Here is a 17,397-nt window from a genome sequence, read left to right as displayed (position 1 = left end):
TATTGTGCAGGTTAAATTGGTCAAGACGAATCGTTCATTTTTTTATAATGAGTGATATATACTAATCGACTATTCGAATTCAATTATAGAATTTTTTTGAAAAAATTGCTATTACCTTCTAATTTACTTCAATTTTGAAATTCACTATTTGTGCAAGCCTAGTGATTAGTTCTTTTTTGCATGTATTCGTAGATATTGGTTTTGCTGAAAACCAGTATTTATTCCGCCGGATTCGAAGCCACACATTCCTGCGCACTCTGAAAAGTACTTTCGGTTTGACTGGCAGTATCGCCGGGTAGCCGATGTTGGTCTCCTAGTAACTCTTTTGTCCCGGATATGTATATGTATATCATGTGCCGGATATGTATATGTACGAACGTATTTATAAAAGGCACAAAGAAAAGAAATTATCTGGAGAAAAAATTCCGAGGGACCCACCGGGGATTGAAACTAGCAACGTCTCGCTTCTCGGTGCACTGCATTAACCAACTGGGCTGCGCTGCTCATACTGTCATCTAACGCGAGCTATGTATATGCACCATTTACAACTGGCTTACTGTCAATTGACTTGAAAGAAACATGCCTGAACAAAGCATGTACTCTGTTTGGACAAGCTATACATGATTTCTCTAAACATTGACCTGTCAGATGGCTTCATCAATAGAAAGGTGGGTTCACTGAAGCACATACAGTTGGATGGAATGGCCACTCAAAACGTCTCTGGCTTAACTTTCACTATATAGCAATAGAAAAAATTGCTCGCATCAAGTCCAGGAATATTTGGGAAGTTTCTGATCCCGTCATGCCTGTGAATTCGGTTCCCATCGAAATGCACACTGCCACTATCGTTTTAAACGGACAAACTCAACTTGCTGCCCCAGATGAGTTGCGGTGACGCTTGAGCCGTTAAAACATCGCATGGTTTTGTCGTCGCAATAATAACATCTCACCAGGAACCTTGTAGATTGACCTCATTAACTTCTTGGTGCACTACTTTTGTGCGATGCTCCTACAGGATGTGTCGGTGATAGTCACTGGAGACTTCAACGTTGTACTTTTATGTGAAAACCAGTGGCTAGTCACATTTTTCTGTGGTGAACTTGGGCTTTGCCTCCTGTTGGACGTCTCGCAGTCAACTATTCACAACACCAGCTGTCAAGATACACTAGAATCTCGATGATACCATTACGGTTGATGCGAATTTCGTGATGATACGAATTTTAAGGTTGTTTTGGATGAACTACATTATATAAAATACACCGGGATTTGGTGTTATACGAATGGTTTCCCCAGCCACCGCAGATGACCCGAATGTCCGACTGACCGCTGCATGCCCCGCTGCATGCCCCGCTGCATGCCAGCGGGGCAACCGAGCAAAAACACGTCGCGAGGCCGACGCGAAAAAATCTGTCCCAAGACCAATTGTTCCGCCACGCGATGGCATAGTATCGCCTTTTCGCTTCACGGCTTTGGCTTTACCCGCTGCTCTATTTCTCAAACCATGTGATGTCGACAACCAGCCGCAAATCAACATGGCAGCGAAGGCATCAGCGGTTACCCGAACCTGTCTTGCTTTTGCACTGCCGGCTGAATCCGCCGCCGTCGCTGTGTCCGCTCGTGTCATTTTGGCTGGCATGTCTTCCGAGGTAATGCTAGTAAAGGTCTAAACTGTTTCTTTTCAGTGCCTTGTATGCATAATTATAACTCAGTGGTCAGGAACCGGGCGAAATGGAATGAATTTTCAAGCGGCGATGGCGGCAGCGGGGGTGGCATGCATACGAGGGCCAGGACGAATGTAAAAATATTTTCGGCAAGCGCGGGCGTGGTTTTTCGTCCATGCTGGCATTTTCGCTTGAATTCTTCAATGCGAGTTCTCCAGGTCTCGTCTTTTTTTTGTGTCGACATGGCGGCGCGGTTTTACGGCTGCTGACGCGGGGAAGCGAGTGAATTTCCAATGAGTTTGGCCGCTTTCGCTCGCCCTGATGTCAACTGTGAATGCGCTGCGCCAGCAGCATGGGCGAGAAAACCGCTGTACTTCATAAAGAGGCGGTTAAGGCAGGAAAGTTTAAAAGAACATCACAGACTTTTTTTCAGCAAGGTGTACTTGCGAATGAAGTTCTTGTTCATCATTTTTATCAGCTTCAAGTTGTTTTGGTTCATACGAATTTAGGCTGATACGAATATTTTATGCGATCCCTTTGAGTTCGTATCATTGAGATTCTACTGTAGTGTGGTTACTGCATTGCTGTCAATCCAAGCTCAATCGGCCGTGTTCACTACGTTTAGAATGGTTCCTGTATCTTCGAGCTTTACTTCTTATAACAGCCCCACGTGTTGCTATCGCATTCATTGCTTCGGCCTTGTACCAAAACTGTGACTTGTTTATGGATGAGTGAATGGATGTCATTAGTGTGCGCCGAATAAAGAAATGTGCAAATACTCCCTGTTGTCTTTTAGGTATTTTGGTTTCATCACAAAGCATCCGCTACGCGAGCGGTTTGCTTGCCATGTGTTCCAGGCTGAGGGCTCTACGCGGGAAGTGGCCGAGGCTGTCGGGTGAGTCCTTGAGACAGACTAAGCATTTAAGTTTTAGTGTATTAGTTATTCTAGTTACAATAAATACTATGTGCAATGTGCAGATAAGGGTCCCAACGTTACTGACTGCAAACAAGACCCTTGGTTAAAAATTACATAAGGGAAGATGAGAGCAAAAAACAGGAAAAAAAAAATGAAGTACAAGTCCAAAAAAAAAAAAAATTTCTCAAAATCGGCAACAAGCAGCACAAACCATCCGTGCAACAAAAAGCGATCAAAGTGTAAATCATCATAGCTATCATAAAAAACTATTTACATAAAATAAGTCTTGATTGATGCTTGAATGTATTAAAAGAAGTTGACTGCTTAATTGAGAACGAAAGGTCATTTCAAGTTTCAAGCAAAGATGATAATGTAATTTTACCGTAGTACAGGTTGCAGCAAGGAAGCCAAAAATTGAGATTGTGTGCAAAGCTAGCGCTGTTAGTGTTAGTTTGTAACTTACCATCAATAAATACGTAAGGAAGGCTTTGTAATTGCGTAGGTTGTTTAAAAACCCTCGTGCTATAAGCCTTTTGTGTATTGACCCAATCAAGCGAAGCTTCTATTCATGAATGAGCATTGTAAGTGTGTTATATAAAAAAAAAAAAAAACACACTTGTCAGTGTACAGTAATTTGGGTGTGCATAAATGCGGCCCTCAAACGCGTGCCGGTTACAAGCGTATTTTGTTGTAGCCGTTTTTCAGTAATTGTGGGCGTGTCGGCGATCAGTCGTTTCTCGTACGAGTTGGATCCTTTATCTAGATTGCTGAGGTGACTTGCCATTTGATTGTTGTGCGGATAGGAATGCACGAGCATCATTGTTGCAAGTAGCTGTTGAAGCAATGCACTGATAAACACATAGATGTAACCTAATGAAACCAACTGATTAGCTAAGGAAGGTGTCAATTAGGAAAAAGAAACAATGACTTGGTTTAGATTAAAAACTGCACTCTTAGAACTCTAATGCCATATGTTTCGCAATCATCAGTTCATAATTAATGGAGAAAATGAAGGTCGAAGTTTAAATTCAAAATCCGTACTTGATGTAAAAAAATTTTGGTTTGCGTATTTGCACGACATTGGCTTGACGAAATTCTGTGGAACTTAGTATGCTAGGTCTGTGGCACCTGCAGATGACAATTTACTTCATTTTTATGGATCAGAAGCTACGTAGGAACCAGCAGATGCCATCGAAATGTGGCGTCACTGTGTTTGGTGTGGGAGTCACATGTCGTCGCTCTCATTTTCTTTTCACGCGCTTTCTCGCTTGCCAAGCGTTGTGTCGCCGTAAAAATGGGGTTTTCAGGATTGTGAAATCGTACTTTACTAACATGCAATAAATCGTTTTTGTTGTTTAGTGTCTTAAGACATAAATATATCTCCCCTGTACCTTCCTTAGTTTTATTGTCCGTTGTTTTCATTATGTTGTATCTAACAAAAGAAACCCTTGATCAATGCTTTCTCTTTTGTTTAAACATATGCGTTGTGGTCAATCTACAGGATACAGGAAAAACAATTAAAAAGCAAGTATTGAGCAATGAGAAAGAAAGAAAAGCAGTATGTCAGGCACACATTAGCCAAGCTTAGCTCGGCCTCGTTTTCCCAATAAGGCTAGGGTTTTTGAACTCTATTTCTATAACAAATACTTTATTTCATTTACTTATCTTGGTTCATTGTATTGAGGTTTGAAGGGATAAATATTTATTTCGTGCATGCTGCCTTCTATCCCAAACTGTTTCGTATAAGAAGAGGAAATATTTAAATATTATTTACCACATTAAAAGCAAGGCTCTGATGGTGGAATTATATTCATTTGCGGTAGATTGGTTTGTATCGGATGCTTAGAAATTTCAGAAAATTAAAAATTTGTGTTGACCTGAATACGAATGTTATAATATTCGTTGCAATAATTAAAGAGATGGGAGATGGGTATGCCTAATGCGTACCCATCTTTGCTCATTTTCCCGATTGTCATGCATTTAAACTTTTCGTTGCAGGCGAGCGTTCCGCAAGTTCTACCAGAAATTCGTTGAGATGGCCTACCCTGTTGAAGATATCTATATAGAGTGAATCCAGTGGGCTAGAGGGAGCCAGCAGTAACACGATTGCTTCCACCTTTCCGTTTGGTAGAGGCTCACTCGCACCGCGCCGAGCCGACGTTTGTCGGTTTGTCGAGGCTTCACGCAATCTGTTCTGCTGCACATTTTTTGTCTGTGATGTGCAGTTGGTGCGAAACGTTTGTGCATTTTCTGTTGCCACTCAGCACCTCTTCTTGCTGTTTTTTTTATGTTGTACGTGGCAAACGCTATTGTGTTGACCACCTAGATACGGAATCTCAATCGTGGAGGTTTGAAGCACCTTGTAATAATTGCGAGATGTAATGCAAGTGTAGATGCGGAAGGAAGACACGATGGCCCGATTACTGCTTTACATTTTTATGGCTCGAATCAGATGTACCGTTTGGGCCGCTTTTAAATGGAACACCGTTAGTCTCAGCGGGGCCATTTAATGTTGTTTTTATAAGGAGCCATGGCTTGCTGGGCAAGTCCTACTGTGTAACAAGCTTGATATGCTTGACAGTTAATCTCATTTCTCATTAGTTTTGGCTTTCACTCAACTGCGGTTAGTATTTATGAAACTAATAAATTTAACATAACAGCCACATTTAGTGCACTGAAAAACAACCCTGTGCCTGGTGCGGTTAGTTCTTCAGCATCCTAGAATAAAATTAGTCAATGCACAACTTGGCTCGCAGGGGTACATTGGGCGGAGAGGATTGACTCATGTGAATAGCCTGTTCTTTGCTTACATAATTGAACTTGAGGGGGGGCCTGCAAGGCTTTTTGAGCTCTGTCAGAAAACGCTGTTGATCAGCACGTAAGGGTCCCGAGAACATGCGAGCCAAACATTACATCACTGCACACGGCCTCGAACTTACCATTAATTCTCAAAGTGAGCTACGAATCGTTCCCTCTTCTCTCAAGAAATAATGCCACGAACCCAAATGATTGGCGAAAAACCCAAATGAGCGCGCCTTAAGTCCTAATTGTTTGACCATTGGCTGATTTGAGAGTAAGCCAGACATTTGAAACACAAAAGAAAATATTAATAAAAAGGAAAAAGTAAGTTATAGCCATGATGTGCACTGACTAAAGGATGCATCTTTTTGGCCACTTGTCATCCCCTCCCTGCGTAGATTTCGGCATGCTTGCTTAGTATGAAAAGAAAGTGCTCAAATAATGCGACAAATCGTTATAACTCTGCTCGTACTTGACGAATACTAAGTATTTTTGCCGTAGTTGATTCGCGAGGCAATAAACTTTCTTTTAATTAAGGTATTTGACGTTTACCTGGAAAAACACTGCAGGGCCGCTTTAATTAACAGGTTCACTGTGGCATGGGTCTCTGATCAGTAACGGGCTGTGCTTCTCTATTGCGGCCGGCTGCAATGTTACGACCATGCATCGGCTTGCTGAGAAGATAACTTATTCGAACATGAAAGCAGGGGTACAATTCTTGTTGCAAGAAGTTGTAAGTAATCGGAAGAAATTCCTGGTGTTGCATGCCATTACCAACGGGTGACCCGCCAGTAGGTCCCAGGTGCGCCGTGACCCACTGGTGGGTCGCCTGCGCATGTGGAAGATATGCCGGTCGCTCGGCATGTAGAACGAGACTTCAAGAAAGCTTGTTGCTGCGATCCTGTTGCAGGTTGTCTAGAATTTACTCATGAAACCAATACCAAAAGGAATGTGAAATCTAGTTGCGAGCTGTTATTCACTGGAAATTTCCAATCCGTGAAACTTGCTTTCTGCCATGGTGCACTAGTGCAGCCGTTGGCCCCTTTATATAAACTAAATCCATAAATGTTAGCTTTACAAAATGGGGCCCATTCTGTTGTCAGTAGTCCAAATTTGGTATCCAGGTTTAACACAAGAGAGGACATGCACATTCAGAAGTTTCGCCATTGCTTTTCGGAGGCCATTGCTACGCTTTAGACAACCTCTTAGGCTTTGAGCATGCTTCGCGATGTGATTACTTGAATCCACATGGGGTACAAGATCAGACTAGGTGTAGTGGGTTCTGAAACATTGGATGGGTATTCTTTATTTCCCGTCTTTTTGGTATCAAACTGCAGTCGGTATTTTTGTTCTACCTAATCGGGCCACGAAAAGTTACACGTTTGAATTGGGCTGCGCCACAGTATTGAGTTTTTCTCATTTGATTTCATCTGTGAAGTACGTGCAGAAGTTCCTTTGAACTTTCTCCTATTTCATTTCCTTCAAAATAGTTTTAGCTGGCTGCTGTGAAGTGTGTTTTTGAATGCTCCATGGCCAGTGCTACCTTAATGCCATCTAACTATTTCAATAATGATATTGAAGCAAAGTCTGTTCTTGGCAACCCAAGCTGCCAAGCTAAAAAGAAAACAGAGACAGTAAAGGAAAGCCTCTTTCCTTTCTTTAAGAAGACATTTTTGTTCAGAAGTCTGATAAGCTGTATACAGATCACCATCTGTAAGTGTCGTAGGTGTTAGTTGTTATGGCAACTGTTACCATTTGTTCTCGTCAGAAAAACGGGATTCGTGTCCAATTGCAGTTGTTGACAGTGATTGAGCGAGCGGCGCATCTTTGATTACCAAAAAAGACATTAACACTCGCTCTGAGATGGGACGGGAAGACTGTTTTGTTTAATATATGATTGTGCATAAAATGTTATCATCATTTAGTTGTCATCGTCGGTAACCCAGTTGTCAAGTCCTCCAATTTTTAATTCGATGTTTAGAGTGATCAATTTGGAAAGGTGGGCTGGTATTCCCTAATCTTTTTACTTCTGTTTTAATGTTTTTTTCATGTATCTTTAGCTGACAGTGTGCAGCTTTGACCGCTACCACTAGAGAGTTTGGGCTGGGTTAGCCATGGCTTGCCATTATGAGAGTACCGGTGACTTCCGCTCTAGTCAACGCACTTTGCCAGTGCTTCTAGATTATCTTGAAGCTGCAAAGTTGTTAATGCACTTCCAGGTGCGTTTTAAGAGACCTTAACTGTGAGGGTGTTTCTCAACAGGTTTGTCACAATTTTTGGTTAACCACAATGACTCGGAGGTCATGGGGTTTTGCTGGTTCTACACTGTTCGCAGTATGGATACTATAACTATCACTTCTGCAAGTGCCATTGATGGTTTTGTCACTAATCAAGTTGACAGTACATAAGCTTCTGGAACTCTTGGTAGCACCCTGTTGACATCAGACATTGCTGCCAGGTGTCCTACTTGTAAGACCGAGCCATATATGGCAAGTTAAAATGAAGACAAATTTTGAGTTTCCTGGTTCTCAGTGGCACTAGTGGAAGTGTCAATCAGTGTCAGTAATCACAGAACTTTTGGCAATATTACCAGCTGTGAATTGCAAAACTCTGCATGGTACCACAATCCGTAGATTATTGTAATGGTTGTAGTAACTTTTGTTACACTATTGATAGTTTTTTAGTGAATATTTGTTATTCTGTTGATAGTCAATTCACAGGTATGTATAGATCATTTGATTCGTGTAATCAAGAACCTGGCCAGGCCAATGTTCCTTATATTGTAGGGAGGGGTTAAAGGGAACATGTTTATTTGTGTTCTACTGAAGTCATTGTGACTAAAACAGACACTGTCATTAACATGATTCTGAAGTTTTAGTCATTGAAAAATATAATTCATTACACAGGCACAGTGACTATATTGGCGGTGAGAGCACACTTCCAGCTTGAAGGGCAGTACCCCAAAATGGACAAACGCTTTGAGAACACAGGCATTACTCTCAGTGCATTACTCTTGGGTCACTAGTCCTTGCACTAAAGGTAACAAGTAAGCACTTGCATGAAAGGTCACATGTGATGGAAGTGTTTAGTGAAGGTCAAATCTTGTTTTGAAGGTTGCTAGTCCTTGCACTAAAAAGTCACAAGTCAGTAAGAGCTTACATTAAAGGTCACATGTGATGGAAGTGTTTAGTGAAGGTCACACAGTTGCCATCGGCACATATATTTGTAATATTGAAAAACAAAGCAGTACTGCAAAGGAAAAGAGCTAGAGCAACATTTTCACACTGTTTTGTGCATGTGCGACGTCACAAAAACACCTTTTGTTGCTTTTGCAACATTTTCTGCGCACTTTTTATTTGTTCTGATTTCTATCTCATACTCACAGATAAACTTACGTGCCAGAAATGTATCCATTAACACATTTTTTTTGGCAGCTATGTTTTTTTGAGTTCTTTAACATGCCCTTTTTTTGTCACATGTTTGCTCAATTGTCATTTCAGGCCATTCACATTTGTTGCTTCCTGTGGCAAAGCTCAGAGTACCAAATTATGGGCTGGTAAAAGGACGACCAATTTATATTTTACAAACAATTATTGCGTGATTTCGGTGTCAAAGCATGCAGATCTGATGTCCAACAACGTAACCCATCAGCCTTTTTTGTGTTGTCTTTATTACCAGAGAAACCTACATTTAATTGTTTTTTTACTGTACAGTACATGTGTTTTACGTGACACCTTATTTTTTTTTTAGGTTCACTGAGGCGACTGGGTCCTCGATTGCTATGCAATTCAGATGGGCATTACTCTTTTTTATGTCTACTATATTTATTTTTCTGCATTTGTACTGTTGAATGGGCATTGTCTGAATGCACACTGAAGGCGAAATTATGCCCTTCTGTGCTGTAAATTATTTATCCATAAACATATGAATATTTGGGAAAGTCATGACTGAAAGGGTTGTGGAAGTACACTCAACCTCGTTATAACGAACACAGGCATAATGACATATTGGTTATAACGTGGTAAATTAATGGTCTTGCAATAGGTATCGTGTTAGAAATATACATTTATAATGAATTTTTGTATATAACAAACTTGTTTCATGCGAAGATGCAACTTTGTTATAACGAAGCTTGAGTGTATTTCTATATCCTAAAATCACTCTCGCGAGGTATGACTGTATGCCAGTGATTAAGAGAATTATGGGAAGAGAGTGGCACATTTTAATGGGTGTGAAGATGCAGTGTCAGTTACATATTTGCAAACCGAACAATACATCTTAGACGAAGTGCATGTGTCTCGGTGCTTCAGTGCAACAATGGCTTTTATGTATGAATGAAAGGGGTGGTTAAATGGAATTGAAGCAATTAGTGTCTGCCTGAGTATCACAGTGGCCACACTGCTTTTCTGCAGAGTACAAAATTGTAGTTTTTGTTATTAAAACTGCAGGGGTTTGATTTAAACTTCTTAGAGTAAAAGCAAAATTAAATGATGTAGCTGTATAAATGAGCTTTGGTTTGTACCCTCAACTATTTTGAAATGTGCCATTAGTATCGGAAGATCTCAAAAAAGTTGAAGCGTGGTGATCTCACACCTACATTCCTTAAGATAGAAGAAAAAACAAGTATCCTTGTGCACTTTTCCTGACTGTGACATTTGGCAGCAATGTTCCTGTACGTGTTAGAGTGAAAACTAATTTTTTTTTACTTCAGGACGACAAGTAGATTTTGAGCAATAGCTTATTTGGACTTCTCAAATTATATCATACTTTGCAATTTGCACGGTGCTCGCTTAATACATTATAGCGAGCATCATAAGCCGGTACACTAGAGTCACCGGATGTGTTAAACTGCGTGTACCGGTGCTCAGCGACCACTACTAGTTCACTTTGCGTTATATCTCGAACGTGCTGTTAATCGTACTGGGACAAGTACATGGTGCCTGGTACTAGCACATATTGGGATATGGCTCAGACATGCTCTTGTATAGGGCTGGTACCAGTACTCAGTGACTTATACGAGTACCTGTTGGATTATGTCTAAGACATTCTTTTATTCTGTAGCGGTGCCAGGATTCAGTGGTACTGGTATTTGGCTCAAGTATCATACAAGCTGTTATGTTGTGCTGCTACCAGAACACAATGGGTGGTACAAGTGCTGTTTGAATTGTGTTACACGCCTCGTGGTACTGGTACCAGAGCATAACTTGTCATAGATGTGCAGTTTAAATTAAGTGTCAGGCGTGTTATGTGGTGCAGGTAGCAGTACTACATTGACTGGCTGTATCTTTCGGTTAAATGCCAGAGATGCTACCATGTGGCATGTCCGGCATGGCAGTACATTGTGGCTGGTACGTATAAGCATTTGGGCTGTCTCACACACACTCCTATGTGCTACTGGCACTGGGACATTGGGTCTGGCACCAGCACTCTGGGTTCTCATATGCTCATATGTCTTGCTAGTGCCGTTACTCTGGGGCTTGTACGGGCTTTCTTGTGATAAGTGTCACTGAGCGCATCTGCATTGCACACGAGCAGGCACACTTGAGTGACAGTCCTGCAAGATTTTCTGCGGTATTCATCCGCACTGATGGGTACCTATGCTTTTTGGCATAAGAGTCATTGGATACTGGTCCCAGTATCACACCCATTTCTGTGGCATCGAGCGGGCACTTGTCTGTCGCATCTGCGTGCTGTAGTTTTCCAAGCTGCAGCACGCGTGTTTAGAATCTCAACTGCAGAATCTTCAATATAGAATATATTGAGAGTGTTGACCATATTGAGGTAACATTGCGCAGAAAATGCTTAGTGATATTGGAGAAAACAAGGGTGGAACATCACATGGCTGACTCAGATGTGCACTTCTTTGTCTTGGTTCATGGCCGCTGTTATTTTGAATGAATTTCCAAGTTCACTGCGGAGCTAAAGTTCGTGGACATTTGCAGATCACATGCATGTTCTTGTTTAGTCATGACATTTTGTATGCGCACCCAGTCTAATTTTAGGGTGTTCAGCGATACCTTTGCCTTTGCGGGAGCTGCAATCAGTGCTTACCTTAGGCGCTCTCAGCGCACGGTCACACAACCGCAGCATTTTACACTTGCGGTAACTACAGTAATCGTGACAGTCTGCATGGCCAACTTGAAAGTAGTGTTCCATCCAACACGAGGACTATCACTGTCAGCCTGCACACTACCCCCCCTCAAAGAGAGTGCACGTTGTCAAAAAGCTCGTTAACACCTGCGACTCGCGCCGGTCGTGCGACTTATTTGAGAACGGCATCTTGCAACTTCACGTCTTCTCGCATCGACATTGCCTTGCAAAGTAAGTCAACACCTTGTTCCTGGCCATCTCAATGGATCAGAGGTTTGCGGCTCTAGTCCCGTCACTGTAAAATCAAGCTGTGAGCTACAGAGCTGAGGCAGTCACTTTGCGACTAAAGCGACCATTTGCAACCAGTCGCTTTGTGACTAACGAGGTCGTGCGACCGGTGCTCTTCATAAGGAGTGAATGAGCCTCAAATGTTGTGTTTACCGCCAAACGTGCAGCACTTTATTATTGCCTTGGGCAAGCGGGACTTGAATTCTGTGTAGAGAGTGCTTTTTATAGAGAAGAAACGTTATTGCGCCTGTTTCTTTTTGTGAAACTAGTCTAGTTCTGCTTGTTCGCTTTTTTTAGCACTTTATACAGCGCATTTTGGACTGCTTACAGGAATAAACGAGTGCTTTTTTTTGTAACAAGCATGCCCCATTCGGGTTATTTCGTAGAGTGGATTCTGAAGAGAGCGTAGCGTTGTGTAGAAGAGTGTAGTGAGTAGGGTGTTGAATATATTTTATTTGTTGGCATTCGCATTTTCGAGCCTTTTTGCTCATTTTTTTACTGGTGCGCCACTTTTTTACCATTTGGCCATGTGCGTTCCTCTGCGAATTTTACACATTAGCTTTTTCTTTGTCATTTTCTTATAATGGCACACTGTTTGCAAACCTGTAAATACTATAAGTGAAGGAAACTGTTTTGACAGTGCACTTTTCTGTTCCCCATACCTAACCCACCATATCTCTAGTGCATGTCATGTTCTTCGTGCTGTGCGTGCTGCTTCTTCGCTTATAATTGCTTTTTACAGCACGCAGCTACCAAAGTCTCTTTTTTTCATCTTTCTGGCTACGGGCTTTCCCACAAATGTCTTATACAAAGCACTATCTGTAAAGCTGTTAGCCATAGCTTGTATGCCTTCTCGGTGACTTCATAAGCTAGGTGACCTCGGGTAATAGATGTTGAGTGTTTTTTGAAAGTGAGATTGTACAAAATCTAAAAGGAATGGTTAGACTTTTTCTCAATTGAACTGCTAAGAGACCATGCTTGTTCTTTTGCCAAAGCTCTACTGTTTGTTTTGCTGCAATGAATGGAAAAATGTTCATGAGAATGTGATGCTGCTGTATAGTGTTTTACTGAGAAAGTGTTCTTCTTCGGTTATGATTGCTGCTTCAACCAGCACTCTAAATGCTCAGTACGTGCTGAACATGTGCCACAAATTTGTACAGGCGTGCTGCACAAAGTAACACTTGTAGCTGTAAGTCTAGCACATATGTTGTACTCATTATATTCAAGGTATTATAGTCTGAAGCTTTATGTTCTTAGAGATTTAGTATGTTGCACCCATGGTTTTCTATTGACAGTTCAGACTGTGTTACCTCAGCTGTGAGAGGATTTGCTCAGAAACCTCTGTGCTCCCCCATCTGGTTTTATTTTTATCCTTATACGAAAAGGCAAATATGTTCGTGTACATGTATTTGCAAGAATGCTGTGTAGAGCTTCTTCGAATGAAATGAATGATGCCTAGTGCGAAATGTTCATTCGTGTCTTTCTTTTGTGACTCATGAAGATGAGCAGTGTGGGCTTAATGTAACATGCTACGGATGAGAGGCATTCGGTCTGCAGTTTTGGGATTCCCCACTGGGGCAGTGTGTTTCCATTGTCATTTCATTGTACCCTCAAGACCGAAGGGGAGTGAATGACAATACATAGATATAATAGCAGTGCGGAAAAAGTAGCTAGTTAGCACAAAAACAGAGATTAGTTAATCGAGTTCGTGAGTGATGCCTGTAATGGGCGAACAAAAGTTTGAGATTACCTTGATTGGAATGACCACGCTGGTAAGGCGGTGCCGTTCGTGAAAAGTGCTGGGAATAGAGTATATGTGACGGCCTCTGGTATGGCAGTACATTCCAAACTTAAAGGGCAGTAAACAGGCTCTGAAACGCGCAGGAAAATCTCGCGCATTTTTTCTGTGCGTGACGCAGCACGCAGCTCACCGATTGGGTTAAACCAGGTCTCAACAAAAAGTAATGAAGTCAACGTCACCGATCGTCGAGTTGGCGTCGCGGCGTGTAGAAGGAGGTTGGTCAGGCGTGCGAAGGATGCGCGAGCTTGTTTGGAGGGTTTAAAAATAAAAGAAAAAGCCTGTTGACTGGTCCTTTAAAGATATGATCAATGCAAGATGAAATATCAATAAAAGATGGCCACACACATTCATTTGTATGTTTCTTTAATGTCACTGGCCCATTTCACTTATAATTACTGCTTTATGCAAACCACGCCATGATGTCTTGGGACATTCTAGGTTGTTTTAAGTTCATCTGTTATGCAGACGCGAACTGCTCAGTTTATTTTTGAACAAACGCGGCGGCAAGTGATAAACTTCGAATGTTTGATGCCACGTGTTCAAATGCCGACGCGCCTTGGCGTACGGAGCGGTGCCAGGATTTTAACGAGCGTTAAAGAGCTCGTTTTAGAGACATTCTCGCATTTCTTTGGTTAGTTTCATGTGAAAAATCATACTGTCCATTACTGGAATGTCGAGAGTGATGCAAATTAAATGAATAAAAAAGTTATGGGTTCGAGTGCGAATCGAACCCAAGCCCTTGACAAGCTGGTGTCCTACCTAACGCGTCTGCTTAGAATTGCAGTGAAAAAAAAATTGGCCCGTATCTGCATGTTACGCTGCAAATGCCGTCGCAGAGCCTTCAAGTAAATCGTCACAGCTGAAATGTTGGAAAATTATCACTATATTGTAACTTTCCCTCGTAATATTTTCTTTTTCTCGTAACAAAATAATTGAGTGATTACAGTGGGGAAGAAAAATTTCATTTTAGTTGTTTCCCCAGCTTTCAGCCGACAGTGACCACTGTCAAAAGTGGGGGGAGGGGCTCAGCCCCCCCCCCCCCCCCCCAACTTTTCTCTGTGGGGGGCTAGCGCCCCTCTTGCCCCCGCCATCTGGTTGTCTGCCTCAGACTGCGCCAGCTCTTTTTAATTTGGCTAGCATTGCCCCGCTGTGGTGGTCTAGTGGCTAAGGTACTCGGCTGGTGACCCGCAGGTCGAGGGATTGAATCCCGGCTGTGGCGGCTGCATTTTTGATTGAGGCGAAACTGCTGTAGGCCAGTGTGGGTGCACGTTAAAGAACCCCAGGCGGTCGAAATTTTCGAAGCCCTCCACTACGGTGTCTCTCATAATCATATGGTGGTTTTGGGACGTTAAACCCCACATATCAATTAATCAATCTGGCTGGCATAGACGAAAAAGATGCTACGTAAGATATATATGCAGCGGTACAATAGCTGCGCTAATTTACAATTCGCCATTTTAGCGCCGAGCTGCGCGATAGCCATGTAATTTGCCGAAATTGCGCCAAACTGCCTGTTTCAGCGAGAAATCAAGGCCACCTGTCAATCAATCCAGGGATCCTGCCTTCAGACCCTAACCCTAAAGTACGGTGTAAGATATCTGCTCACTAGGCCAGGACATTCGCAAAATGCGATCAACCAGATGAAGTAACAACGCCGTATGGCCATTGGTACCCGGGAAATATGAATTTCCCAGTCAGCCAACGTGGCTATGGCATGCTACTGCGTGTGAACAATCTCCACATGCCGGCAACACCGGCGACCATGGCGACCATAGTAACGACAGATGCTATAGATATCCGGTGCCGTTGCCGGGCCAACGGGTGCGTGCCGATATCACTTTATCTAATCATACACGCCTAGCTAGCAAGCTGAGTAAATATGCCCCAAACCTAACACCGTCGTGGAAAAAAAAAAAAAAGAAGGTAGCGGTTCAAAAATTTCTTGGCCTTGTACTAACCCGTGCAGAACGCCGCTTAAGTCACCTTCTTTGCTGCACATTAGTAGGCTGTGGAAAAGCGTTTTAAGATTTGGAAGGGGTTGTTAGTCCTAGCCACGGTACACAACGCAGTTTGTTCAATTACTCATACGTGTATGCGCCGCATTACTTAGTACTAATGTAATCGCTTTCGTTAGAAAAAAAAAATGTGGCTTATCTTCCTATATAAGAATCGGTATAACACGAAAGTGAAACATATTTTTACAGAGGTAGGTGAGCGTTTATTGTGCATTGTTTCAGCAACAGCAGCCAATTGCAAAGTTGGGTTAGAAACGGCAAGCAGCTCGAAACGGGTCCAGAACCGCCGTAGATCGTGTCCCCTTTTTTTGAAAAAAAAAAAAAAACATAGTTTTTTCACAAAAAATGAAAGCAATATTTTAATCGATGGTCGTAATTTCAGCCCTATAAGTCCCACTCGAAGTGTGGAATTCCGTATTGTACTTCTAGTATGTGTCATTAGTGCATTTACATTTTTGCGCTAATGTATCTGGATGACATCCTGGTGTTCCGGCACTCGCCGCTCTGTAATTTGAACCATCAACATTTTGATTATGAACTCGGGATACAGTATTTAGAACTCAGTCTGCTCACTATACTGCATGTCAATTATAAAAGTAAACAGCGGACTTAGGCGTATTAGTGCCCTTAAAGGGCCAGTAAACAGGCTCCGACTTTTTTTTTTTTTACAACCCCCATACAAGCTCGGGAATTCGTAGATTAGACCGCAGCGATCACGTTTTCTGAATATTACAGCGCTGCGTGCCGCACAGAGCTTCTATTTCGAAAAACGATTCCCGCGCATCTTTCCTTTGCCTGACTGACCCCCTTGCACGCGCAGTGATGTCAACTCGGTGATCGGCGACGTGATGTAGCACGCAGCTCGCCGATTAGTCTAAATCAGATGTGAAAAAACAGTAATAAAGTCAACGTCAGTTCCTGTTCCCACCCAACAGCTCCGAAACTGCCCCTTGTTTCTTGGAACTGCGGTGAAAGGACCAGCCTCGCAGTTGTCAGGTGCACGTGTACACTCCTCGCTCAACTACAGCGCCTGAGCGCACGTACAAACGTACTTCGCCCTTGACATGAGCAACACGGGTAAAAAGCGTTGCTCTTGCTCTGTCGTCGGCTGCAAATCGAGCGGAGAAGCATTGGCATCGGGTGTCTCTCGATGGGGCCCTGCGCGCTGCATGGCTGAAGCAAATCGGCCATCCAGCGGCGTACATCGGGGCCTAATCATTCGTGGTCGACACTTCGCACCTAACGCTTACAAGGTTGACCAGCAGCTGGTGCGGCAAACGGTAAACAAACAACCACACTTCGCAGCAAGCGGAAGTGCGTTGTGACTAATTGAGTTTGCCGATGACGTCAATCAGTGACGTGGTGTCGCGTTGCCGAAGTGGGCGAAATCACAACAATGGGCTACGCCTTCCTTTCTTTGAAGGGAGAAGGGAAACGAGGCCGCGCGAAAATTTGAAACCAGCTTAAACCGATGTTCTACCCCATGTAACTTCCTTAATATAGCATGTATTCACAAAATTCTTGCGGGAACATGTTCGCAAAGAGAAACTGCACATATATCTCTTTTTAAAAATTTTGGACCTCAGGGCTGTTTACTGGCTCTTTAAAAACTTTGCATTGTTTTTTACTTTTATCACTACAAGCACCGAAATTTTAACCAGCGACCTTTTAGTTTAGAGCAAACCACCTTACCGACTCGGATATGCTGCCATGGCTTGGTAAAATGGTATAAAATTTGATGTGTACATTATGCAGCCCATTCGTCAATATTAAATGGTGATATTTTGTGTCCGAGCCTTGGCACATGCAGTTTGAGAAAAAATTGCA

The 17,397-nt window shown here is 42.6% G+C and overlaps 1 protein-coding gene across 1 annotated transcript in view; it reads left to right on the top strand.

The window, feature by feature from the left end:
* Aplip1 (JNK-interacting protein Aplip1) overlaps positions 1–13,224 on the top strand; it is a 63,891-nt gene extending 50,667 nt beyond the window's left edge. Inside the window, exons 12-13 of the mRNA XM_075872233.1 lie at positions 2,458–2,556; positions 4,576–13,224. Of these exons, the coding sequence (XP_075728348.1) occupies positions 2,458–2,556; positions 4,576–4,648 (172 nt within the window). The 3' untranslated portion in view covers positions 4,649–13,224. The remainder of the gene's footprint in view (positions 1–2,457; positions 2,557–4,575) is intronic.
* Positions 13,225–17,397: the final 4,173 nt, after the last annotated feature.

This window comes from Rhipicephalus microplus, chromosome 8 (assembly GCF_043290135.1).
Source record: "Rhipicephalus microplus isolate Deutch F79 chromosome 8, USDA_Rmic, whole genome shotgun sequence".
Taxonomy (NCBI): domain Eukaryota; kingdom Metazoa; phylum Arthropoda; class Arachnida; order Ixodida; family Ixodidae; genus Rhipicephalus; species Rhipicephalus microplus.
Note: the sequence above shows the minus strand (reverse complement) of the source record. Positions and strands in the feature narration are given on the sequence as shown.